The sequence below is a fragment of the Pelophylax lessonae genome (genome assembly GCF_965119305.1).
Source record: "Pelophylax lessonae genome assembly, chromosome: 9".
NCBI classification, from domain to species: domain Eukaryota; kingdom Metazoa; phylum Chordata; class Amphibia; order Anura; family Ranidae; genus Pelophylax; species Pelophylax lessonae.
This window is the reverse complement of record NC_138776.1, coordinates 114,024,799-114,051,154: the sequence shown is the minus strand read 5'-3', so window position 1 is coordinate 114,051,154 and position 26,356 is coordinate 114,024,799. Positions and strand designations below refer to the sequence as shown.

The following is a 26,356-nucleotide window of genomic DNA, read 5'->3' as shown; positions in this document are numbered from 1 at the left end:
AGTTCTGGTAGCCAGTCCTCAGAAGGGATGTGTTGGAGCTAGAGAGAGTCCAGAGAAGGGCAACTAAACTAATTAGGGGATTGGAGGACCTTAATTATGAAGAGCGTTTACAAGCGCTTGATTTATTCTCCCTGGAGAAGAGACGCCTGAGAGGGGACATGATAGCAATTTAGAAATACCTCAATGGTGATCTCAGCATAGAAAAAAAGCTATTCAGTCGCAAGGATTGCATGAGTACACGAGGCCATACAATGCGATTAGAGGAGAAGCGTTTTAACCTCAGGCTACGTAGGGGGTTCTTTATTGTTAGGGCTACAAGATTGTGGAATTCTCTATCATAAAAGGTAGTTACTGCGGGAAGTATGGCTACTTTCAAAAGACTCTTGGACGTACATCTCAAGGATCAGAACATTAAGGGGTATGAGAGATTATGGCCACACACACACCTAAACAGGTTGAACTGGAAGGACTATTGTCTTTATTCAACCTCAACTACTATGTAACTATGATCCCCCATCAAAGGCAGAGAACAGATATACAGTATTACTACATGTTCACATAAACCTAATATATACCAACCCCTAGAACAACCAATGCTGTATAAAGGCACACAGTCAGATACAGTGGATTTATCATTTATCCAGCCTCCCCACACTTTGTCAAATTTGGCTGGCTCTCCTCTTTTGGCATATGAAGCCTTATACAGAGGTGACATTTTTTCTATTAATGCCTTCCATTACAAAGGGGAACGCATTTTTTTTCATTGAAAGAATAATTATTCTCCTGGCATAATAAAAAATTAAAGAAAGTAGTGTACAGATCACCTCTTGTCTTTGATCTTAATATACGCTTGATGCGCAAGTAACTCTGTTGCGCTAATAAGTGCACTTTTGGATATTAATATACGGCAAGCGCAATTAGTCCCATTGTGCTAAAAAGCACAGTTCTCAGCTCTTTTGTATAAGGTAATGGAGTGCGCTCAGCAGTACCCAGTAATACAGACACACAAGCTGTTATCACATTGGATGCTCGATAGAATGTCCTGCCTAAAGCATTGAGCTCAGTTTATTTATGGGATAACACGGATAACAGCAGGAAGGGATGGCTATACAACATCAGCCAATCAGTTCCAAATGTACAGTCACATGACATAAGTTACTCACATAGAATCAGCCAATGACACACTTGTATACATTCAAATATACAATAGAAAGGGGAGTACACAATTGTGAATGAACAGAACAGTGTACACGGCTTCCTGTCATTGGTGTGTGGAAATCCGCACACTGTAGCAATGAAACCCATGTGTTTTTTATTTATGCTCAACAATACACAATGAAACCAGCATGTAGAACCATAAACGCTGCTCTGATCAAACTCGTGCATGCATTCCTGCCACTGCTACTGGCGTGAATCCCACTCAGCAAGGCTCAGAGAACAAAGCCTAATAGAATTATACTACTGTTCCCATAGACGTGAGGCTATCTGCAGGAAAAGAGCCATGCTGTTTCTACTATGGTGATCAGGCACAATAGAAAGACATGAGCATGTATCCCTTCATACAGGCAGATAGATATCAAAACGATATTGACTTCACAGAGCAAACACATCCCAGCCGAGCGAACAAATCTGCACATTATGCAGGGGCCCCCCACTGGTGGTCATATCCTTGCTGCTTGATCCTTGAACTGCGCACCGCAATACACATAGATTGCTACCGGCAAACAGACCTGAGCATGGAGTGTTCGCCGGCGGAGATGTCTATGTAGATCGAACGCATTTATACATCTAAAGGAAGGTTTTCACTGCCAGTAGTCTTTCCTCAATGCGGGTTCGCCTGCACATGCTCTAATGAGCGTATTGCAAGCAAACCGACAACAGGAGACATAATGACAAGCTAAATAAAACACATTCTGAAAAAATGTCCACACTAGTCCCAATAAAATTTCCACGACACTTTGTAGGGGTCACCAAGTCAATCCGGCCCAATAAACAGAGTTCAACAGAAGAACGAATACTAATAATTGTGACCGTATACATTATACAACATCCAACCAAAATTGTTGAATAGCTGCAGAATGCCAAAATGTATGCAAAAAGTCAGCCTGGGGGGAAGCACACCACAGTTAGAGGATTCTGTGGGAAAAATTCTTGCCAATTTAGCAGAGATAAAACAATGATATGCAAAATTTTATATTGTATGAGATGATCTCTTGCTGACACCAATCTAGAAAAGGAGGATTCCCACTGATCATCCTAATCATCACCATCTAATTGTGGCAAATCAGTCAACCATGCAAGACCGTTTAAGCAAGTGTGAAGTTGCTGTGAAGAGAGTTGTGCACAAAAGAGTTAATTGCAAAGAGAGTTTTGCTCACTTCTAGTTTTGGAGTACCGCCTTAATACACATTTCTCATGACCATGATCGCCACCTGCTCATTCAGGTATTAGCGAGTGCATTTTCCCATGTACCTAATCTGGCGTGTTAAGCCTCGCCCAAATGGTTGGACTATATTTGCCATAAAGTGTTTGTACACCTACACTTGAGACCTAGTTAGAGTCCTAATGCCATCTGTTTTTCATTTTCACAGATATATTCCTTTGCTATACTTGGTTATATTTATAAATGATGCTTTTAGCACAAAAGAAGTGTGCTTTTACATTTACCTGGGGGACCTCAGTGTATACAGGTACCACAAAAACAGATTTGCAGCAAAGGAAGTTCTTATGGAATTATGGGAGCCAAGATCTTTTCCTTTTTTACAGCCATGGCTAAACTAGTATGTGTGGATTACTATTGCAGACCAAAACAAAAATTTGGTTTTACAAAAATGTTTTAATTTCTTTATTTTTAAAGGTGATGGTGCTGTTTTTAGCTCGGCAGATTAGAGTTTGATATTTTTGCATTGTTAAATTGGTCCGGCTTGGACCAGTGTAAGTATGCATGCGTCCTACCTGGCCGATCCCCATGGAAACTGGAAATTGCATAAGTCAGTACCCCAGTTACTTTAACACTTAAACAACAGATACATATTTTTTGTCCATAATAGTTCAAGACCTGAAACAATTCACCTCAGCATAAGGAATTAAAAAAATAAATAAACATCAGTTTATGCCCTCAAGGAATGCTTGACTATAAATGACAAATTCCTCCATTACTGTAGCTAAAAGTATTTTTTGTTTTTTAATGTTCTGTGATCTTTATATTAAGACAGAGTTTAGACATTTTCTATTTTGCATCCAGTGGCTAGCAAGGGAACATCCAGTCTTACTCGCATGTGGCTTATCTACCACATATCCCATGGTGTACAGTTTTTTTTTATGTGCAGTGTTTTTGTGCACAGATTGTAGAGGAGAAGGCAATGAGAAACTAGAAGCTAAAAAATGTTGTGAAAAATTTTAGGTTTTAGGTATGGTGGAAAAAGGTCAGAACACCTGTCATGTTTTTATTGTGGCCTGTGTCCTTGGATTGTACAGTTTCTGAGGGAAAGCATTGAAGAAAATACATCTCTGATTGGACACACAGCCAGAAATAAATACTTAAAAAAATGGCAAAGGTTCTAACTTTACTAAATGTTTTTATTTTTTTACTCTGTATTTTCTTGTCCACTGTGGTACCATTTGCCAAGAAAGGAAATACCAGGAAGTCTTCCCAGTGGGATGAAAGACAAAAGTAAAACTTTTAACCGGAGCATTAACCCTTCCCCAGTCTTTCCAAAGCTGAAAAGAGTTTTGGCTTGGCCTCCTCCTATTTAGGACCTCTAACTGGTGAAAGACAAATTTGTCTTTATTCATCTCCAAACATGTGATCAAAGTTGCCCCCAGAAAAGGGAAGCCTTAAATCACCAAACTTTTTGTGGTTTAAAATGACCTAATACATGGAGCTGCAGAGTAAGTTGGGGATTGAAGACATCCCTCTGAAAATGGGTCTGAACTGAAAGCACATTACTCCAGCTTTCACTGACTGGGAATCTTGCATGCCGATAGTTTTCAAGGATGAAGAGTCTCTCTGTGGCCAGCATAATATATTGTAGTGGAAACAGCTCAGGCAGAAGATACACCCAGATACCCTGACCCAGTTTTCCATTTACCAGGCTTGATTATGGATCTGCAAAATCCATCTTACTTTGTTTTAAATTAATATTATTAAGGCATACTTATGAACAATTTGTTCTCCCCTTTATTTAGCTTTGGCTACTCTACACTATACCTTGGCTTGTATGAGTCCGTCAGCTACTACTTCACTTCTCAGACCATTCATTCAGAAACTAGTAAACCGAATGCAAGACCAGAAAGGACATATTCGACTTTGGATGACCTCTTATCCTTTGACTCAAGCTGTAGAGTAAGACTAAAGCAAAGTAAAGCAGCCCTAAATAAGGAGGAACATTTAAGTGTTTGATAAAATGCCCAGTTACAATAACACTTTAAGACTGTATATTTAGATTACTGCGTAAGCTTAGTTGTAATTAGTTGTCTTTAAATTTGAACAAATGTATTGTCATCAATCTCCTATAATGAGGACAGCTGGTTATTATGTAGCATGCCAGGAAACTGTCACTATTACAGTAGGTGATGGATCCTCAACACTCTTATAATAATAGTCAGAGAGAACAAGCAGACCAGTGTGCTAAGTTCTCTGTAGACCCATTGAAGATATTATAGGTCCATTGTAAAGTTTCGGCAGCAATTCAAATGCGAAAATATCCGAGAACCATGCTTGCAGATTTTTCTTCCATATAGATTTTCAATGAGGCGGGTTATTGAATGGCATTTAAAAATAGTATTCGAGAAAAAATCTTTTCTATATCTCTAATTATAAGACATATGCTGCCCAAGTCAGATTGTCAGCTTGCATTTGATTATTTTGTTCATTTGTATTGTTTTGTGACATATTCTCCTTTGTATTTAACTGAATTGGGGGGGGGGGGGGGAGTATGATTTAATATAGGACTATTTGGTAAAATAAAGTAGTACAGTTTTGAGAAATATGTGTTGCACCAAGTGAATAGAGAACATAAAAGCGTTAAGACAAGGTAATGTATGAGCAGGAAAAGAGCTACTGTAATTTTAGTTGCTTCAAGTGGCAAATAACAAGAGGAAATTTTGCGTTGTAAATGTGACCGAAAAGTAAATGGCAACAGTTGGCCTTCAACCATTATTGGAGAGTAAAAGTGTAAACCTAATGTATGACACTGGGTAGTTAGGCTATTCCTCTCCTGACGGGCTGTCAAGCTCCACTGTGCAATAAAATATAATTTAGTACATTTAAGAAGATAAGGGATTTGGGCTCCTGGCTAGGTACATTTAGACATCATGAATAATAACATGTTTTTTTTTTGCAGGGAATAAATCGCAAGACAGCGGCATTGCAGAGATGGAGGAGCTGCCTGTCCCTCACAACATCAAGATAAGCAACATAACATGCGACTCCTTCAAGATATCCTGGGATATGGATCCTAAGTCCAAGGAACGGATTACACATTACTTTATTGACCTGAATAAGAAGGAGAACAAGAACTCCAATAAATTCAAACATAAGGTAACCCATTACAATCCTTCAATATTTCACATACAAAAGTAGTTGCTGGTGGGTTACCACCAGAGCACTCTGAGAATTAAAACATGCCAGTGGGTGAATTAACCTGGCAGTATCTATACAATGCATTCTACATATTTTTACATGTATCATCATCATAATGGTAATATATGTTTTCATTACATGCTTGGTTTGCATTTTCAAGCGCAAATTTCTAAGCAAAATAAAAACAAACATTTAGCACATCTCTGCAATACATGCACATCTTCATGTTTTACCCCTTTATAAATTCTGCAAGTACAGAATAATGACTCTTGGCCATCCATTGTGCTCCTAATCTCCTGTTAGCTATCCTTTGCGGTAATGAATTTCTGCAGTTCTCTCCTGTAAAGGAGGTGCAGGACTAGATTATTTACACCTGGGGTGCCACTGTAGTCATGGAGGGAAATGGCTGCTGTATATTATCCCAGTAGGAACTGTGATATTTTCTCCTGTGCCTATTTCTTCTATATTGGTTTTTCTGTCTGTCTCTAGTGAATGAACACATAAGAGAAACATTTTAAATTACAGTAGGACTTCATTGATAGAATGATTTTTGTATTATCTACACAGACTGAGATTTCAGGCTGAATTCTCACCTATACATTTGAATGCACTTGCATTTCCAGAAAAGTCAATTAACCACTTAAGCCCCGGAAGATTTTACCCCCTTCCTGACCAGGGGGTATTTTGCGATTCGGCACTGCGTGAATTAACGGACAATTTCGCAGTTGTGCGACGCTGTACCTAAACTAATTTGACGTCCTTTTTTTCCCACAAACAGAGCTTTCTTTTGGTGGTATTTGATCACCTGTGCGATTTTTTGATCATGCGCTATAAACAAAAAAAGCGCGTCAATTTTGCAAAAATAGCAATATTTTTCACATTTTTTTTATATGAAATTCCCAAAAAAAAAAAAACGTAAAAATCAAAATTTTTTAACATTTTCGGCCAATTTGTTTTATGCTACATATGTTTGGTAAAAAAAAATCGCAAAAAGCGTATTTTGATTGGTTTGCGCAAAAGTTATCACGTTTACTAACAAAGGGAAAGATTTTTGTCATTTTTGTTGTTTTTTTTTAACGTGTAATGGCGGCGATCTGCAATTTTTTTTTTTTTTTTTTTTTGTGGGACTGCGACATTGGGGCGGACAGATCGGACCCTTGACTGACATTTTTGACACTTTTGAGGTTACCAGTGACATTTCTACAGTAATCAGTGCTATACATATGCACTGTTACTGTAAAATTACACTGGCAGTGAAGGGGTTAACTTTTTTGAGAAGGAGGGGCTGTGTGTGTCCCTAGGGGCGTGATTCTAACTGTGATTGGCTGTGGCTTGGGCTGTAGGAACAATGATCAACGGTCCTACATAGTAGAACCGTGTGATCATTGTTTCTACACAGGGGAGAATGACAGGCGGCTTGTTTACACTAGCCGCCTGACTTTCTCCCTCTGCAGCAGCGATCGCAGAGTGATCGGCGGACATCGGGTCCACCAGTCACACGCGCGGGGGGGTATGTGACCACGTGGGAGCGTGCCTCCGGGGGCGCACGCTCGCTCCCTAGACCCTCACAGGCTAGGGACGTAGATCTACGTCACTTTGCCTGTGAGGGGCTGACTGCCGACGTAAATCGTCGTTAGGCAGTAGGCAAGTGGTTAAAATGCGTCAGTATGCATCAGCATAGAAAAACGCGTGTCCCTCAAAACAGGTGAGGGGAAATACAGTCAATCTGGCAATTTTGGCATTTGTCAGGTCGCCATTTGTGTCTAAGAATTTTTAGAAGGCTGGTTGTGCTTCTGTGGGCTTTATGCCTGTCTGTACAATCTGCCTTTGGTAGTAGTGCCAACACAAATATTAGTGCTCCATCTGACTCTGCATGCTTCAGTCACGTACACAAACATGGATTGGTGATTTATATGCCAAGGTTGTTAGTACTGATATAAATTTTATGATCCTGTAGACAGATTGAAGAGCAGTATTAACCTTGCTATTTATACATTACATATATCTTAAAAGAGAGATGCCTTTTCATGTCAATCTTCTATTTTACTAGGGCTCCAGCTAAAGGATAGACATTGTTCTGTGATCCTAAAAAGGTGTTCCTGATTTTTGCAGGGTCATGTGAGGATTGCAATTTCTTCAGGCACTTTAATACTGCAGCAGACACCCATGGATAATAGATTGGATTAGAAGATAGTCATGCTAGGTTGACCTTTTTTCATCCAAACACTATATTGCTCCTGCAAGGTACATATAATGCTTATCAACTGCGTGAATAGCTCTAGATGGTTAGACATTATAGACATAGAATTTAGACCAGACATATATTACATTACAGTACATATTTATGAAACTAAATTATTTACCTTGGTGCAAGGAACAGTAATGTGTAGTAACTTGGATATGACTGAAATCTTCAACTGGTTGCTTTAAATTCACTAAATATAGTTAATATAATCCCTTGCTTAGGTGGAGCTAAAACAGTTGTGAGATCCATGTAAATGAATACATGCATGAGGGTGTTGCTGAATTTACAACTTGCTTTGATGGCAGCCAGTCCAAGTCTACAAATGAGAATAATGACTGTAAATGTCAAGCAAGGACTGAGACAATGAAGCTCAGACCTCTAATGTTAGCACGTCACCACTGCGTTTGAGGATATTCATTAGTTCACACAGATCTTTAAAATGTGTCAAAGGGAATTTCAGTTTCTGAATAACAGACTTTTCCCTGGCCTCAGGGACTGACAGTCTGATCTCCGAGAGAACAATTAAATAGTAGGTAAGACAAATTGAATTATTCCAAGGCTGTGTTGACATGTTTGGGTGTGTGGACCTGTTTGTACAGAAGGCCATCTCTTGCTGTAGATGACATCATGTGCACCTTGCCATTGTTTGGCATGACACCCATAATTGCAGTGATTTGTGCCTGTCTATCAGGTGTGATTACTCCTGCACTTACCTGCTGTGTAGCTGCTATACATGTAGGTTCAAGTCTATAACCATCTAAGAATGACTTATTGTTTCCTGTTTGTTTGTTTTTTTTTTCTCAAATAAACTTGTAACTTATTTACTCAAAAGCTTCATGCAGCACTAGTAACAAATGTCTCGTCTCGTGTAAAGAAAAATTGTCAGAACAGAAAAAAAAAAAAAAAAAATCTGTTACAACCATATCACATTCCTTATTTGCATTTGTGTGGGGTTTTTGTTATATAGATTTATAGAACAGCAGAAAATAAATAAAGCCTGTTTCTAACCGTATTCTGTATGTCTCCAACAACAAATTAGCCATCACAAACAGCGTGGTTCTATGCAAAAATTAACACCTGTGTATCAGCAGTTAGTTATATTTATGTGCAAAATGCTGATCAGTATACCATAGCATGCACTCACACTCATCGAAAATCTGGCATGTAAGTTTGTTTTTACATTTTCATTGTGACTGAGTTCTCATTTTAATAGGTGAAATTTATTAAGTTACTAATGCAGACAGATTTTCTGTCAGATTATCAAATAATAGTATGACATTGCATTTACTTCTCCTCGTTATGACGGGTTCCATTGCTCTTGCACAGCCGAACAGTGTAAGATTTATCTGCTTGACCTGTGGGCAATAGACCAGCAGTCTACACATTTCTGGAAATATTATTATTTCTTGTCTTGGAGTAGTTATTTATAGATACTATACTGTCTTCTTTATTCGCAGAGCTACCAGTGACATGTTATTTCCTCTAAAGTCCCAAACTATATGGATGCAATTTCGCATTTGCCCAAATTAATATCTACAACTGACCACAGATTATCATGATCCATTCATAAAAACTCCACTCATGCACCCATTGATTTCTACATGATTATCAACTTGATTCACTAACCTGTAGAAATCGTTATTTTCAGCCATGTGACTGGAATTCATAGCTTTCACCGGTTGTCATTGCTGAGGATATTGGTTAGTATAGCAAATAATTGTGTAGCAATATTTCCAGGCCTTGAGCCTGATATGGGTCTGCCATTGTTATGGGTAATACTTCCAGCACATTTAAGATGAATACCCAAGGGTGAGATTGGAGACAATGACCATTCCGGCATCTTTGGTTTGTTTTGTTTATTTTGTAATGGGGATGGGAGAAGGGAATGAGTGGGATACTCCTCTGGCTCAACTAGGTTTAACTGGGACACTTGATAGAAAAATGCCTGTTGGCGCTGTTTTGACGCCAGCTGAATGCCGACCAATGCTTTCTGGCGCTTGAATATACTGTTTTGCTGAACTGTACTAGAACTTTGACTTTAAAACTCTGGTTCACTCAGAAGATCCAGGACTGTAGTGACACTTGACTCCTGACACTCTGTTTAGCTCAAAAGTACAATGAACAGCTCCCTCCAGCCCTTCACTGACTGAGGTAGCTCCTTGTAACTGCTTGTGCTGCTGCAACCCTTAACACTGTACACTTAACTCTTCAGGGCCCAACCGCTGGTGCCCCCTTTACACTTCCAGTGTCCTCTCACTAGGCACCCCCTCTGACACTTCAGGGTCTTCTCACTAGGCATCCCCTTTATTGCTAGCTAGCTTCTGGATCCCAGGGACCCTCACCGGAGTGGTCCCCTTTAAGCTGGGCAGACCGCTAGGGGCAGTTCACAGTACTCACGAACTTGGAATGCTTTCCTGGAACTGAACCCCTCTTTCTCCGCTGGTCCTCGGCACACCGGATCCTCTCTGCAGCTCAGCCCAGCCCTCTCTCTGGATTCTCAGGCAGACCACGTGAAGCACCTGATCCTTCTGACATGAGGAGAGACATCCGTACCCTCCCTCCTGGTACTCCACCTGCTTCCCGCCAAAGACGCTGTGTCATGCGTTCCCTTCAAACTTATACCCACTCCCAGAATCCTCTGTGGCAGAATCTGCCTTTTGGGGTAGATACAGGCCTAAATGTGCCTCTGATTGGGTTTCCTCCATTACCCAATGAGAATCCTCTCATGGAGCCAGTGGGGAGACTCCCCTCTCAGCAGCCACACCTGGGAGACATGACAGCCCAGCTGAAAATCATGGCCCTGCTGTTATGCAGCCAAGGCCCACTATACTTTTACCTGGCACCTACCTTGTAGGGTGCTACAATTTATTGATCGTTTTAGCTTAGTGGTGGTCCTAGAGCAGTCTGCAACTAATCATACAGAATTACTAAAGTACTGCAAATGGGATCATAGTTTTTTACAGCAGCAACCAATTGTCAAATGATAATTACAGACGGGGCTGCTGTTAGAAATCACAGGTGATGTCAGATATTTAGTAATACATTTCAACCCTTTGATTGTAAGTCACACACACACACACACACTAAACACCTCCATTACTAGTATAGTGTCTGAACAGATTAATAACTTTGATCATTTTAGAACTATACTAGTGTTCCCAATAGTCTAATATACTGTTCCCAAAATGCACAATTTGCAGGATCAGCCCTGACACCTGCCAGCACCTGCGTTTAGCCCCTCTGCCCAGACCCCAAGAAGTGCAGTATCAGCAGATTACGTACTGTCGCTTCCAATACACAGCACACAAAACCGCAGCATTAGCAGAGTCAGGCCTGATCTCTGCTAGCACTTGCAGTTAATTTTTTTTGGTAGCGGGTCAAATAGTCCTTGACAACCAGGCGCTTTTTTACCTGTGAGTCACACTAGGTACCTATAAATTTATTGGCCAAAATGTCCAAACAGAGGCACACTAGTGAAGAGGCCTACACGATGCTGAGCATGACAGATGAGAGCGATAGGGAAGCCTTGCTGTCAGAATTAGGCTCAGTATTCAAACATGTAGAGAGCAGCGGCACCCTGACAGATAGCTCTGATGACGGGAGTAGTGGTCCCTGCTAAGGTTAGGCAAACCTGACCCCATTCTTCTGTTGCTGGGTTGCAACAATCGCATGGTTCTTGTATGCAGCAGAGTGTCAGTATTAGTGGCGCTCAACCTTCTGGTGAACTGGCTAGCACCAGCGGCCTACAAACATCCTGATCATAGACAAACAAGCACTGCAGTAACACTTGGTGATGGCAAGTCCTAAAAGTGTAGTTCAAGCTGATGTGGTGGCTAGCACAAGTAGGGTCCTGCAGCCACCAAGAATTCAAAGACAGGCTCAAAGAGCCCATAGTGTCCTTCCTGATGCGCTTTCAAATCCTGATTGGGAGCCCACCACTTCTGCAGTGCCTGTACTTCCCACATTCACTGGCCAACCTGGAATTCAGGTGAAAACAGACGATTTTACTCTCTAGGTTTTTATGAGCCATTTTTCATGGAAAATCTGTACAGATCTACTTTTGACCAAAGCAATTTATATGCCGATCAATTTATCACCGCAAATCCAAAGTTGACCTTTGCCAGAGCATTTGCATGGAAACCTATCACTGTTTCCGAATTTAGAACCTTTCTGGGCCTATCCCTCATCATAGGCATTACTATAAAGAGTGAGTTGCGGTCATATTGGTCCACTGACCCAATTCATCATATGCCTGTGTTCTCTGCTGCCATGGCCAGGACTAGATTTGAGCAAATCTTGCCGTTCATGCATTTCAATGACAATGAGCACTGTCGTCCTTGGGGTGACCCTGGATATGACTGGCTCCAAAAAATTCAGCCCCTTGTAAATCACTTCAACAGAAAATTTGCAGCCTTGTATACGTCCCTACAACCTGTCTGCGTTGATGAGTCTCTGAATAAATTTTCTGCCCGCCTTGTTTTCAAACCGTTTCTCTCCAACAACCATGCCAGATATGGGGTCAAGATGTAAAAGCTCTGTGACAGGGCAAGAGGCTATACATGTTGTTTCCGGATTTATGAGGGAAAAGATAGCAATGCGGAGCCCCCCAACTGCTCACACTACATAGGGAGCAGTGGCAAGATTGTTTGGGACTTGGTGTCACCCTTATTCAGAAAGGGGTACCATTTATACATGGACAATTATTACCCAAGAGTGACACTTTTTAGTCACGTTTTTGATTCTGGAATTGGAGCACGTGGTACCATGCAACCTAATCGCCAGGGCTTCCCCCAATGGCTTGTAGATTCCCGACTTAGACAGGGGAGAGAGCCTGCTTGAAGTGTAATAAATTTCTTGCAGTGAAGTTCTGGCTTCCATTCGCGCAGATACGACTTTCCAAATTACAACAGCGACTGGTGTTGTTCAGAAGCCCCTCTGTGTCCATGAATACAACCTTGACATGAGAGGGGTGGACGTCAATGACCAGATGATAGCACCATACTTAATTGCCCATAAGGCCTGACGTTGGTACAAAAAGCGTCTGTATACTTATTCAACTTGGCTCTGCTGAATGCTTATGTGCTATACAAAGCATCAGGAAGAAGTGGATCCTTCCTAAAATTCCAGGAAGAGCTCATCACAGCCCTTCTGTATCCAGAATGTGCTGTGGCCCAAATTCACAGTCCAGATGCAGTGAGCTGGTTGCATGAGAGGCATTTTCCAGGTGTCCTCCCTGGTACCTCTACCCAAAGAGCACCCCAAAGAAGATGTCGTGTCTGTAGAAAATGCGGATATATGCGTGACATGCTTTTTTTGTCCCTTCTGTCCTGGCCAACCTGGTCTCTGCATCGGGAACTGTTTCTGGGGCTACCACACACTAGTGGAGTATTAGTAAAGGGTGCAGCACAGTCTAGGGCACACTTTCACACAAAGATGTTAGATGGCTATCGCATTTTGAGAGACCCTAGCCTGGAACATTTAAAAATGTTTTACAGTTTCAAAAAAAGTGTAAAAAAGAAAGTTAACAATTTTTTTTTTAAATTAAAAAGCCTAAAATTGTTGTTTTATTGAGTTAATTTTCTGTTTTTATTGTTTTACTATACCTTATAATCTACTGCTAAACGGTAATGTTTTATTGTTACTGTTTTTCATTGTTAAGCATAGTTTGCTTTGCAGATACAGCCATTCTACTGTTTTACTGTACTGTATACTATTATATTGTAATGTTTTATTGTTACTGTGTTTTATTGTTAACCATTGTTTGCTTTGCAGGAAGCTGATCAGCTGCAGCACTGATTTGTTTATCCTGACAGCAACAGCGTTTGCTCTCAGCATGTGCGTAAATCAATGAAATCTAGATAGAGCAGTGTCTCTCAACCCCCCCCCCTTTTTATTTTTTTCTCTCCCAGTCAAGGCACCCTTTAAAAGTTGCGAAAATTCCAGTATATACACCATAGTTTGTAGACACTAGAACTTTTACGCAACCTTAACCGCAGCGATTAAAAAAGAAAAACAGGCTCGTCTTAAAGACCTATTATCCAAACTAAAAAAGTTAGAAGCAATGCACAAACACACTCTAGCTGTACAAACATACCGAGATCTGGTAGACACCCGCACTCGTCTTCAGGAAGAAATAGGGCGTAAATTGAAGCGCAAATATGCTCTAACCCAGAAACTCTTTTATGCGTTCGGAAATAAAAATTGCCACCTACTTGTGCAAGCATTACGATCCAAAAAGGCAAAAGCGACAATACACTAGATATGATCTCCTCCAGGCAGTCTACTCTCCAACAATATAGACATAGAGAAAGAATTCAAGAGATTTTACTCGTCTCTATACCACCTACACCCAGATGACCCCAGGAACAAATACCAATCACATAGATCACAGGCTATTCGAGAATTCTTGACTAAGAATTGCCCCAAAATGTTTACCCAGGCAATGATAGACACTCTAGAATACCCAATCACAATAGATGAATGGCAGCTAGCTCTCAAACAACTAAAACCAAATAAAAGCCCCGATCCCGACGGTTTGACAGCAGCATACTATAAAGCTTTTTCAGAAGTACTAGTTTCACCCTTCTTAAAAACCTTTAATTCCCTCTTCACTAATTCTCCATTACCACATGGTATGCTCGAAGCTCACATTGTTGTTATCCCAAAAAATGAGAAAGAACCCACACAACTGACTAACTACAGACCAATATCGCTCCTTAATGTTGCCATAAAAATCTTTTCCAAAATCTTCGCAAACAGACTCCTCCCACTTCTCCTATCAGTAATCCATCTGGACCAGGTTGGTTTTGTCCCTGCTCGTGAGGCTAGGGATAATACCACCAAGGCTCTAAACCTACACCACGCCCTGCCCCACACAGGACAAATGGGGTTTTTCCTTTCTCTTGACGCAGAGAAGGCGTTTGACAGGGTAGCCTGGGATTTTATGGAAGCAACTCTAGCGGCGTTGGGAATAGGTGAATGGATGTTAAGCTTCATTATGTCCCTCTATGTCAATCCCGTGGCAAGAGTTTGGGTTAATAACACTCTGTCAGATTCCTTCTCCATCAGAAACGGACAAGACAAGGCTGCCCCTTATCCCCTATCCTTTTCGTTCTCACACTGGAACCGTTACTACACAATTAGAAGCAACCCAGCTATTAGAGGGATATGAGTAGCTAAAATAGATTACAAACTAGCAGCATATGTTGATGACCTTCTGTTATTCTTTATGGAACCAAACATTACCTTACTGGTTGTGCTGAAAACATTTTGTCAATTTGGTACAATATCAAACTTAAAATCAATCTCTCTAAATTCTTCGAACTCAATATCTCCCTTACCCATCAGACAGTTGAGCAATGTAAAGAAAATTTTCCCTTTTTAAATGGAAACCTGAATCTATCACATATTTGTGCATTCAGCTTCCGTCCAAACTACAAGATCTCTACATTAAAAACGACCCCCCTGTACTGAACAACCTAATGTCTGACCTCAAACGCTAAAATAACCCTTGTTTCTTCTGGTTCGGTAGAGCTGCCATTTTAAAAAGGAATGCTCTTCCCCGTTTGCTGTGTATTCTACAAACTATCCCTATTCGCCTCCTCCCAATATTTTTCAGAACCTACAAAGGTGCGTGCTCTAGATTCTTAAGTGGGTAAAATCCCCTCAGGACATATCCACATCAATCCCTCAGCAAAAATCTTCTCCCTTCTAGCACAGATGCCCCCCTCAGGTCCTCCCTTCCAGCACAACCCCCAACACGCTCCCCCATCCTCCATCAAATCCTCTCCCCCATCCTTCCCAGCACAAAGTCTCTTTCACCCATATCCCCCACGCCAGCACAAGTCCTCTCCCCAATTCTGTCACAATCTTCTCCCCTGCTATTGCAATTCCATACTTCTAACTGTCCTGGTTTTGGTGGGACCTTTTTGAGATACAAACAAAATCCCATGCATCAGGGCCTGTTTACGCCAGAACGCCATGAGGGAAACCCGCGTTCTGTGTAATCTTCCATAGCGTATTTAAAATGCACTGCAGTTGTGATCTGCAGTGGGTGTCAACCCTAATGACTCCCCAAACGTAGGTCACAAATGCAGTATGTTTGCCTGCACCGGATTGTATGAACAGAAGTACCATGAAATCTGGTTGCTGTGCATTTTGTAAAGTAGTGTATGCACTACTCTTGGTGTGGAACAGCACAATTTCAGCCCATTCAAATGAATGCACAGCACACGTCCTCTTCCCTTCCGGCTGGGAAGGATGAGTCGGTAGCTGGACTTTCTCTCATTAGCCACTGATTTGTTCAGGATTGGCCGGTCTGAACAGATGCGATGCCTGGTAAAGGCATATTGGCCCCATAAACAGTGATATATGCCTGGGTGTCAATATCTTGAGTGCATCTTTGGAGCCAGCTGAATTTCCTGTGGCCTTTGGAGTTTTATGTCCAACATCAGAACATATGTTATATGCGCATAACCTCCGGGGATCCGGTAAGAAGCGCTGATATTGGTGGTGGATTCAGTAGCCTTTTGTCTGTGAGCAACCTCTTGGCATTTTTCAATGAGCACTTCTTTTATATTTTTTTGGTAAGGAGTACCTGCATGTGCTTGATTGGCTTATTGGTGTTTACTCACTGGTGAAGGCATTGCACTTTTATTTGTGAGTGCATTTTATTTTCTATTTTTCCCCTTGTTGTTTGGTGTTACGCTATTGCGTTCTTTTTTCTCATTTTATGAATTTAATGCATCTGAACCTTTTGGGAGTCTCCATCACTACATCCATAAGGGCTTTCGTTGGTTAAAGGCATCAAGATATCCTGACCTTGATTTCCTGCTATTTATATGTGGCTTTCTGGTAAGCACAATACCATCAGGAATCTTTACCTGAAAATTTCCTGTATCTTCACGTCACTATTTAATTTTTATGGACTCACTAAAGGACATTGGATATTTTTCCTCATTTATTTCTATTTAGGGCGACTTTATATATATATATACTACTCTACATATGTGGGAGGAGCAGTCTGGGGGTCTGCAAGAAAGGGACATGATCTACCTGCCTGCGATTGACCGGTTGCCAACCCCCAGCTCTAGGGTTTCATTAAAGATTTGCTGTGGGGCTTCAAACATCCTGATGTCTACACATGTAGCATTGCTACTTAAAAGCAGAGTCCACCTTTTATATCAGTTTTCATGTTCCACTCCAACCCTCCACCCGCAAACCACCCCTCACCTAAATCGCTTCTTCCTGCACAAATGGGTTTGTTATGCATTTAGTGCAGCTATGCATGGTTTTGCTCTCACAGCTGCGTTATTCGTTCACAAGGATCTATAAATGGGAGAACTACAACTCCCATCTTCCACTGAGGCAGAAGGACTTGTAGAGCACACAACTTTAATACTGCACTCGTAGTCCATTGTTTGCTCCCTCCTGCCCAATAACAAAGCGTCTGTACCTCTGTATGGTGAGGATAAACAATGCAGGAGCCTGCTCATTGCACTTGTGACACACTACTCATTGTTGCAGTGTTCTTCAGGATTCAGTGCAAAACTGTATGAGTAATACATTTTTTTTTAATTCAGTGTTAAATTTTATACAAAAGGTGGACTATAGCTTTAAATGAAGCATGATTCAGATTTCCTGGCAAGAACTTTCCATCACAACAAATAATTATAGAAATAACCTTATTTTCCAAGTGTTATTATTTTGTTGTAGCTGCCAATTTCCTAGCCGTTGTTTTTTTATATTTATGAAAACAACATACTCAGTTTGTTGCCAGCAGTACAGTAATTAAAAGGATGGACATTATTAAAACAAATTGAAATTACGACTTTCAAAGCCAATTCCAATATATATTTGGAAATAAAGGGAGTTTGACTTGCTTGTTTATACCAATAGCTCTACATGGTAAAAAGATTGTTTTGCTAGGTGGTCAATCTAGACTAAATGTCTATAAGAAGTAGTGTGCAATATATAATGTAAGCCCCAGAAAATCAGTTCTTATTATGTATGTGTTTTATACACTATTTCACTGCCAAACACTATATATTTGTGAAAACGTATGCAAGAAAGGGAGGTTGGTAAACATAGTTATTATAGCCTGGCAGGGTCAAATGTTCTCATAAAAATACAATAACTAAGATGGAAGTGCAAAATCAGGTTTTTATATGTTATAGAAAAAAATATACAGGGTATATTCCCGCGCCAAATGGAGAACCCTAGACTTTCTGAATAAATAAATAATATATAAATATGTGTGAAATACAGCTGCTATAGTGAAAGTGCTAGTGCTCAAATAAAGGTGAAGTAATCAATTAATATATGATTACCTATAGCGCTTGCCAAAAAATATTTTAACCAATAATCTTAAAACTATAAATTTCAGACTTCTAAAAGTGCATACATATCCCCGTGATCCAATATAAATATTAAATAAATAGGTACACTTTAAATATGAATAAATTAAATACAGTATAAATTCAATAAATTTGCAAATTCATATATAGTGCAAAAGATTCATAAAATCAAAATCCATATACAAAAAAGTTCATTGTTTTAAAGTGATGTGACTTCTTGATAGTGAATATTCAAGTAAATAAATAAATAAATGGTGCACAGTGAAAAGTGCTAAGTGCTGCTGTAATAGATCTTCCACTCTATCCCTGGTATCAATCCTTGTGCTCCACTGTGACAAAATAGAGAGATTTCACACTCACCAGATTGCATGGGCCCTATGTGCCTTACGACACTAGGACCACCAGAGCTTTATGACCCCCAGGGTCTGGGTATGTTCCCTCCAAGTGGGTGCTTTCTCCTATAACAATGCTTCTCCTGCCGCCAACTTCCAGTCAGGGATGTTATGAAAGAAAGGAGAGTCTGGATAGTGTAGTACCATTTTCCAAATTGTTTTATTGCACAAAATTCAGGTGAGCCAGTTACAGAGTCCCAATAAAAGCAAAGACTATAAGCCTAGACTAGAAGCAATAAAATTCCGAAGGAAATAGGGGTAAAAATAAGATAAAACGCCGTCACTGTTATAAGCTACAGTGTGGAAAGCGGCACTTCCAGTTTGCATTCCACCGGGCTCAAGTGAAGTCACAACGTGCGTTCCACCTAACACGTTTCGTCATTGGCTAGACATCTTCAGAGGTATATGTTAGTTTATCAAAGCCTTATTGGTTACATATAACTTTCTGTAAATATTCAGAGATGAGCAATCTTCATTGCTAATAACGATTGATTACCACAGATAGGCAATAGGAGGAGGATGTAGGAGTGAGTTTAATTCACAGAACTTTGCTAAAAGAAATTTAAATTGTGGCCACACAACTAAACACAGATACAATATGTATATCCTAATTTTACAGTATAGGACACAATGCTTGTAATTCTAGACCATTTACTAAATGCAGAATACCTTTAGGTGATTGGACACTGGCATAAAACACTTGTTAGGACCCCACCCGTTATTTGAGACTTCAGTTTTTTGTTTAGGCAATGGACCTTTTTTTCCTTAATAACCCTCAGTATTAGTCAGATCTTTGGGATGGTACACAGACCCCACTGTGTGGGGCCAGCCTGTAGTGTTTATTTTAGTCACTGGATTCTGCATTAGGCACTCACCTTGGCATAAAATGCAAGGTTTATAGTTTGCCACAGGGGGCTATACAGGTCCAGGGCCATGGTCCATCTCTATGGTACCCAGATCCTGAAGACTCCTTTGGGGTGTGCTCACCAATACAGTCGAAACCTGCATCCCTAATGGGTCCAGAAATCTGCAGGTTAGACAGGATTTCTCTGTATTTTTGATGGGTTTCTAGCTATTAAGTACTACCATACAGTGCTTAGAACATAATGCAGATACAGAAGAAGAAAAATCATGAATTATTAATGTTCTTGTGCTACTCCTTGTTATACTTGTCTCAAACATTTTCAGCTCAATAAGTAGTTTTAAATTGGCCATTTTTTTTAAAGTCTTAGGATGATGACGCAGTCATGTACAGCCCCATGACTGAAGTACTTCTGCCTGCCTTCTCTGCCAAAAAATGCACACAGCATGTTTTCCTGCTTCCTTCTGCTACAGAGACACCGCCACAGGAACATGGTCAGTGCCTGGGTTATTGCTGTTTCTGTCTTCTGGAAACGCAAAACGCCAGTCTTCTGCATCATATATTGTGAGGCCCCCTTTGCACTTGCAGGTTTAGCCCTGCAGGTGGTAATTGCAGTCATAACCATTTTCTAGAGTATTGTTAACTGGACAATTAAAATGAACAAAGAACATAAACCAGTCTTTGATGTCCCTGTCCTTAGAACATTTGCAGCTGATGCCCTCAGCCTTGTTTGTTTTGATTCCCTATATAGAATGCAATTCACCAAGTCTTTATAATGTCTCATCTCAGTGCATATACACAGGATTTCAGCCTGGTCTGCTGAACCTGCTTGTAAGAGGCACCTCCTGCGCTTTTGAAAGTGAACATCTGTTTGGAGATTTTTTAAAATTAATCAACGAAGTCACTAGTGATATGGTCGAATTGATATCATGTTTTAGTCAGTTTTTGAAAAGATCTGCTGAGTGATCAACGTATTCGTCTGTTACCTAGTTTGTGTTTTTTGTGTACAAGTTAGCAGATATAGTGAAAGTGTTTACGCACTTCCAACTGTAATTTTACATCGGAAACACAGGATTTTTAAGTGTAAATTCTTAACAGTATTATAGTTACGATCGTATGTGCCACTCATATTGTTTCATTCTTGCAGCTCGAGCGCTGTAAAGGTTATGGCTACTTCACATCAGTGCTGCCTAAATCATTCCGGCATATTTTGTTCTATTTATATCCGGATTTTTGACGGGAGACCAGAGTGAAGGGTGGTATATGGCATTTATGCTGTATCTCAAAAAAATAGAGCTGATAGGGAAAATTGGTGCCATTTTTTAATCAGCAGGTCAGTTAAACAGCTGTGTTCAAAATAATAGCAGTCCAACATCACTAACCAGATCAATCACTGTTTTTGGTATAAATTATAATTTTGCATGGCAAATAATTTACTAGTAGGTGTAGTAGAGTAATAGAAAACCAACAGACCCAACAGTCATGACATGCATGCTGCTGATTCTGAGTAATTGAATCATTAATTGAAAGGGGGGTTTAAAAAAAACCCCAGCATAGCAGTGTGGAGTTCAGTTAGTGAGGTCATTCAGTGGCGCTTATTTAAGGACGAAGGCAGCAAATGTTGTACGTGCTGGGTATAGTGCATTTCTCTCTGAAAATGAGTCGTTCCAGACATTGCTCAGAAGAATAGCATCCTTTGATTAAAAATTTGATTGGAGAGGGTAAGACATATATAGAAGTGCAGGAACTGATAGGCTGCTAAGCTAAATAGATCTCAAATGGTTTAAAATGGCAACCAAAACCAGAAAGGCGTGGAAAAAAGTGAAAAACTACAATGCAAAGACTCAGTCAATGATCAGCTCCAGGGTGATTAAAAAAAGTTTAAAGTTACCTGTGAGTACTATAACAATTAGAAGAAGCCTATGTGAAGCCAAGCTATTGGCAAGAAGCCCCCACAAAGTCCCATTGTTGAAAAAACAACATGCTGAAGGGGGTACAATTTGCTAAGAAGACATTTGTGGACTAATGAAAGCAAGATTGTTTTTTTTTGGGTCTAGGGGCTGCATACCATTTGTCAGACAACCCCTAAACACTGAATTTAAGCCACAGTACACTGTGAAAAATGGTGGCACAAGCATCAGAATATGGGGATGTTTCTCATACTATGGTGTTGGGCCTATTTTATCTCATACCAGGGAGCATGGATCAGTTTGAATACATCAAAATACTGGAAGAGGTCATGTTGCCTTATGCCGAAATTAAAATGCCCTTGAAATGGGTGTTTCAACAAGACAACAACCCCAAACACACCAGTCAGTGAGCAGCATCTTGGTTCCAGACCAACAAGATTAAGGTTATGAAGTGGTTAGCCCAATCCCTGGATCTTAATCCAATAGAAAACTTGTGGAGTGACATCAAAAATGCTGTTTCTAAGGAAAAAACAAAAAATGCAGCGGAATTGTGGAATGTAGTGCAATCGTCCTGGGCTGGAATACCTGTTTACAGTTGCCAGAAGTTAGTCAAATCCATGCAACACAGATGTGAAGCAGTTCTTAGAAACGGTGGTTATACAACTAAATATTCAGTGATTCACAGGAAAGCTAAAATCTTCAAGCAATTTCAGTTTATACAGTAAATGTTTGCGTTTGTAAAGAAAAATGCTATTTTTTTGAAAAGTATAATATTCCTTTTTCCTCATTTTCTGTTAAGTAATAACAAATTTGAAACATTTTTCTTCTTCATGCTTTGATTTGGAATAAACTGTGTAGTGTTCCCAATGCATAAAAGAAGTTACTACAGTATAAGGATTTTGAGCTTTACTCACTTTTTAAACACTGCTATTATTTCTAACACAGCTGTATTCAGGAACAGGTTTAACATTCAAAGCACTATAATGTGTGTTGGCTTGTGTAATAAATGCATATATTTATGCAGAAAAAAAAAGGGTGTAACATGTTCCAAATGTGAACTTAACCTTTAAGGAGACTATGTATAAAACAGTTGTTGGGCGGATGTGACAAACATCCGCACATATAGAATGAAAATTGCTATATTTTCTTAATGATGTAGTTCTTGCATTGTTAACGCCACCTAGTGGCCGTAATAGTTATTTTTTCCCTGATTGCATATTTATGGAAAAAAATGCAATATGGCCACTAGGTATAGTGTGGTATATATAGGAACTGTTAGATTAGAGAAAATACAGCAATTTTCTATCTCAATATATATATGTTTATCCCTAAAAGTGATAAAAGTAGATTACCTTTTTATGTCTCTTTAAAATTGTGGACCATTCAGGACATCACCTATGCATTATGTTGAGGCTGCTCTCAATACTACATATCTGGAGTTTAACCTTGAACAATATGGAGTACACAGAGAAAAAAGGTCCCTGTGAATATACTTTTGATTACCTATGAGGATGGTTCATGTTTGGCCACATAAGCCTTGTTATCAGTATCTCAAGTTAATGCAGTGTTTTCCAAGTTTAGTGCTGGATTGTTAGCCATATCACACCTGGTGAAATTAGTTAACCTCTTACTGCTTCTTCTTGAGCTCGACTGAATTTCTCAAGTGCTCTTGACGTAAATCTAAGACACGAGTACACTGAAAATGTTTTCTTCACTTCTGTCATTCTTGGTAAAAGGGGTGTGTACTGGAAATTTAAAGCTTTGCTTTACTTTGGTGGGTCAGGTCTTTCAGAAAGCAGTAAATAGACCTTAAGGCACTGCTTTCTTCACCAGCAAGCAAATTCACAAATCTATTGACATTTGGCTTGTGGCAGCATAGCATGGCTCTGTTTTTCATACCAGAAGCTAAAATCCAAATTGGTTAACCCAAAGGAATTCACATCTTCCAAAGGCCTGTGATGAAATCTTTCTCCTGTTTAATTGGTCCTGGCTACAATTCTTAGCTGGCTCTGCTGGACTGTTGGAGCTATTACTGAAATTCTTACCTGCTGTTATTTATGAAAAACAGATCTAAAAAGAAGCTTATATTTTAAAGAGAAGCATACAGTAGTTTGCCTGGAGAAATAATTCTCAGCTTCTCTGTGGTTGTACATAATTTGATTCATTTCTGTATGTTTTGTAGACAGTAACAGCAGCACTTTCACACTACCCTAAGGTACAGTAGATGCTGCAGAGTGTTCCATCTCTGTGGCCTTATATTTGTACAAAAAGGACTGTGGTTAAATCCTCAGAGAAGATAATGATTTTATACTATAACAAAATATTAAAGTAGGTAGAGCCTTAAAAAGACTCCTTCTAGCTATAGTTGTAGATATACATGTTGGGCAAATGCTACAGATTGAAACAGAATGAAACTGCTATAAAATAAAGTTTCAGAGACAGATGAAGAACTGTCATTGGATAGCAGGCGGGAATTCTCTCAGTCAACAAAATGTTAACATTAAAAATATAACTACCCAGCACAAATATTTTATTTTATTCTTAACCACTTTAGCTCCGGAAGGATTTGCCCCCTTTCTGACCAGGCCACTTTTTTCAACTTGTCACTGTGTGATTTTAACTGACAATTGCGCGGTCATGCAATGCTGTACCCAAACGAAACTTATGTCCTTTTTTTCCCCACAAACAGAGCTTTCTTTTGGTGGTATTTGATCACCTGTGCGATTTTTTTTATTTTTTGCGCTATAAACAAAAAATGAGCGACAATTTTGAAAAAAAAAACAATATTTTTCACATTCTGCTATATGACATTCCCCAGAAAAAATTAAAAAATAAAATTTTTTTAACATTTTAGGCCAATTTGTTTTATGCTACATATTTTTGGTAAAAAAAAATTGCAAAAAGCGTATTTTGATCGGTTTGCGCATAAGTTATTGCATCTACTAACTACGGGAAAGATTTATGTCATTTTTATTGTTTTTTTTTTTTTTTATACTAGTAATGGCAGCGATTTGTAGCAGGACTGCAACATTGCGGCAGACAGATTGGACCCCTAACTGACATTTTTGACACTTTTGGGGTACCAGTGACATTACTACAGTAATCAGTGCTAAAAATATGCACTGTTACTGTAATAATGCCATTGGCAGTGAAGGGGTTAACCCTGGGGATGATCAAAGGGGTTAATGTATGCCTGTATGCTTACTAACTGTGGGTGTGTGTGGGGGGGGGGGGGGTTCTGTGACAGACACAGACAGATCGCAGTTTCAGCTTAACTGAAACTTCAGATCTGTCCCTGGCTGTCTCTCAGAAGATCTGCTTGCTTTGTTTACATAAGCAGACGGGTCTTCTCTCTGTTTACCGGACGATTGGAGGAGGAAGGCGGCAATCGCTGCCTCTCCTCCCGCGGCCCGCCTCCCGCTGTGTTTAGCGCTGCCGAAACCCCTTCCCCCCCAGTCACATAGTACTACGTGACTAGACCCAGGGGAGCCGCACTGCCGCAGTAATATTACCGTGGGCAGTCGGCAAGTGGTTAATTAAGTTAGACACATACCCAGGATTGGATAAATAAGGCCACGGCCATTTATTATTGATTTCAAAGTTTAAATAAAAACATTCACAAATTGTTTTATTAAACAACAAAACTTTAGATGAAAAGCCCAACCTAGTCACCACGACTCAGGTTGTCTCAACATTAAATAAATCAAATATATTTTTCCAACATAGAAGCAATAATATAAAACATTAAGATATGATCAAAACAGAAACACCATCCACCTTTGAACATTTGTGACACCACCACATAATATAGGCCGCGACAAGAAAAACAAAGGGGGGGGGGGGGGACACCACAGATCTGTTTCTGAGGCAACTGAGCCCTAGCTGTTAAGACCCCCTTAATATACCCCTGAAAGGGAATTACAGATTTTTCTAGAAGGAAAGGTCATGCCCCTGCCAAAATCATTGGTAGCCTTTACCAGAGGTGCTGACCAATCCTGATACAGACCCTGGGACTTATGTTACTATGAGGAGATGTTACTATGAGAAGATGTTACTAGGGGAAGAAAAGTGATGGGAAGAACAAGGGGAAACTTAAAACTAACTCTCCTGCCACTATCCCATGAGGAAAAGGGGGGGGGGGGGCTAGAAACTGCTCCCGTTTTCCTTACATTCCTGCTGCCAAGTGGGGCCAGGTGCTCTTTTGCTGCCAGTTCGATCTGCCACTGACCATCCGCTGCCTGACCATCTGAGAGGCTCAGCATCTGTGTTTCTGGTACACTGCAGCATTAGGAAAACGGCTGTAGTTAGGACTGTATGGCTAGGTTCACACAGTGCAATCCTTTTCAGGGGGAAGTCGAGCATCACGTTTGAGGGATTCAGGAGGTAATACTGCCCCCTCCTCCTGCGCCCTTTTTTTTTTTTTTCTTGCCAAACAATTTTTGGATAGAGCCAACATGCTGAAATCGCAATCCAAGCATTTGGTCCCCTTGAATTCAGTGCTGAGTTTGACAGGTGATTCTGTCTGTCAAATTAGTCATGCTGAGATAAATTTGCCACAAGGCAAATCATCGCAGGTACAACATGTGTATGATCCACACTGGCTGCATTGTTCAGCCTTGTTTACATAGGCGGTGAAAACGGACAGTTTGGTTGCATTTTTACTGCCCTCTGACGACCCAGCAAAGGCCTAACCAGATAGTTGGAGGGGATCGTACGCATGCAGTGGAAAATCGAACTCGGCTTGTCGAGTTTAACTTGCCTGTCTAGCTCACCCATTGAAGTCAACTGGACCACGACACCACTGGGAGCCAAACTTGTGTTAGTTCCATAGTATGGATCTTCCTAAATCTTAAATTAAAAAATAGGCATCCAGGAGACAGCAGTATTAGCTACTGAACACCTGGAAGCTGCTGCTGTAGCGCCCTTTGAAAAGCGATCTGCCACAGATCCATCTCTTTTCAGAGACTGCCGTTGTGTGAACCTAGCCTTAGGTTTTCAGTGGCTGTTC

At 40.2% G+C, this 26,356-nt stretch overlaps 2 protein-coding genes across 3 annotated transcripts in view; both read left to right on the top strand.

Moving 5' to 3' along the window:
• The window catches only part of LOC309563316 (uncharacterized protein), a gene marked incomplete at both ends in the record, with an annotated part of 80,523 nt that extends 76,121 nt beyond the window's left edge, over positions 1-4,402 (top strand). The window contains 2 exons of the mRNA XM_082267715.1: positions 2,592-2,780; positions 4,189-4,402. Coding sequence (XP_082123841.1) covers positions 2,592-2,780; positions 4,189-4,402 — 403 coding nt within the window. The remainder of the gene's footprint in view (positions 1-2,591; positions 2,781-4,188) is intronic.
• PHYHIPL (phytanoyl-CoA 2-hydroxylase interacting protein like) overlaps positions 1-26,356 on the top strand; it is a 234,731-nt gene that overhangs the window by 110,971 nt on the left and 97,404 nt on the right. For both annotated transcript variants that reach the window (XM_082268255.1, XM_082268256.1), the window contains exon 2: positions 5,346-5,542. In XM_082268255.1, coding sequence (XP_082124381.1) covers positions 5,346-5,542 — 197 coding nt within the window. The remainder of the gene's footprint in view (positions 1-5,345; positions 5,543-26,356) is intronic.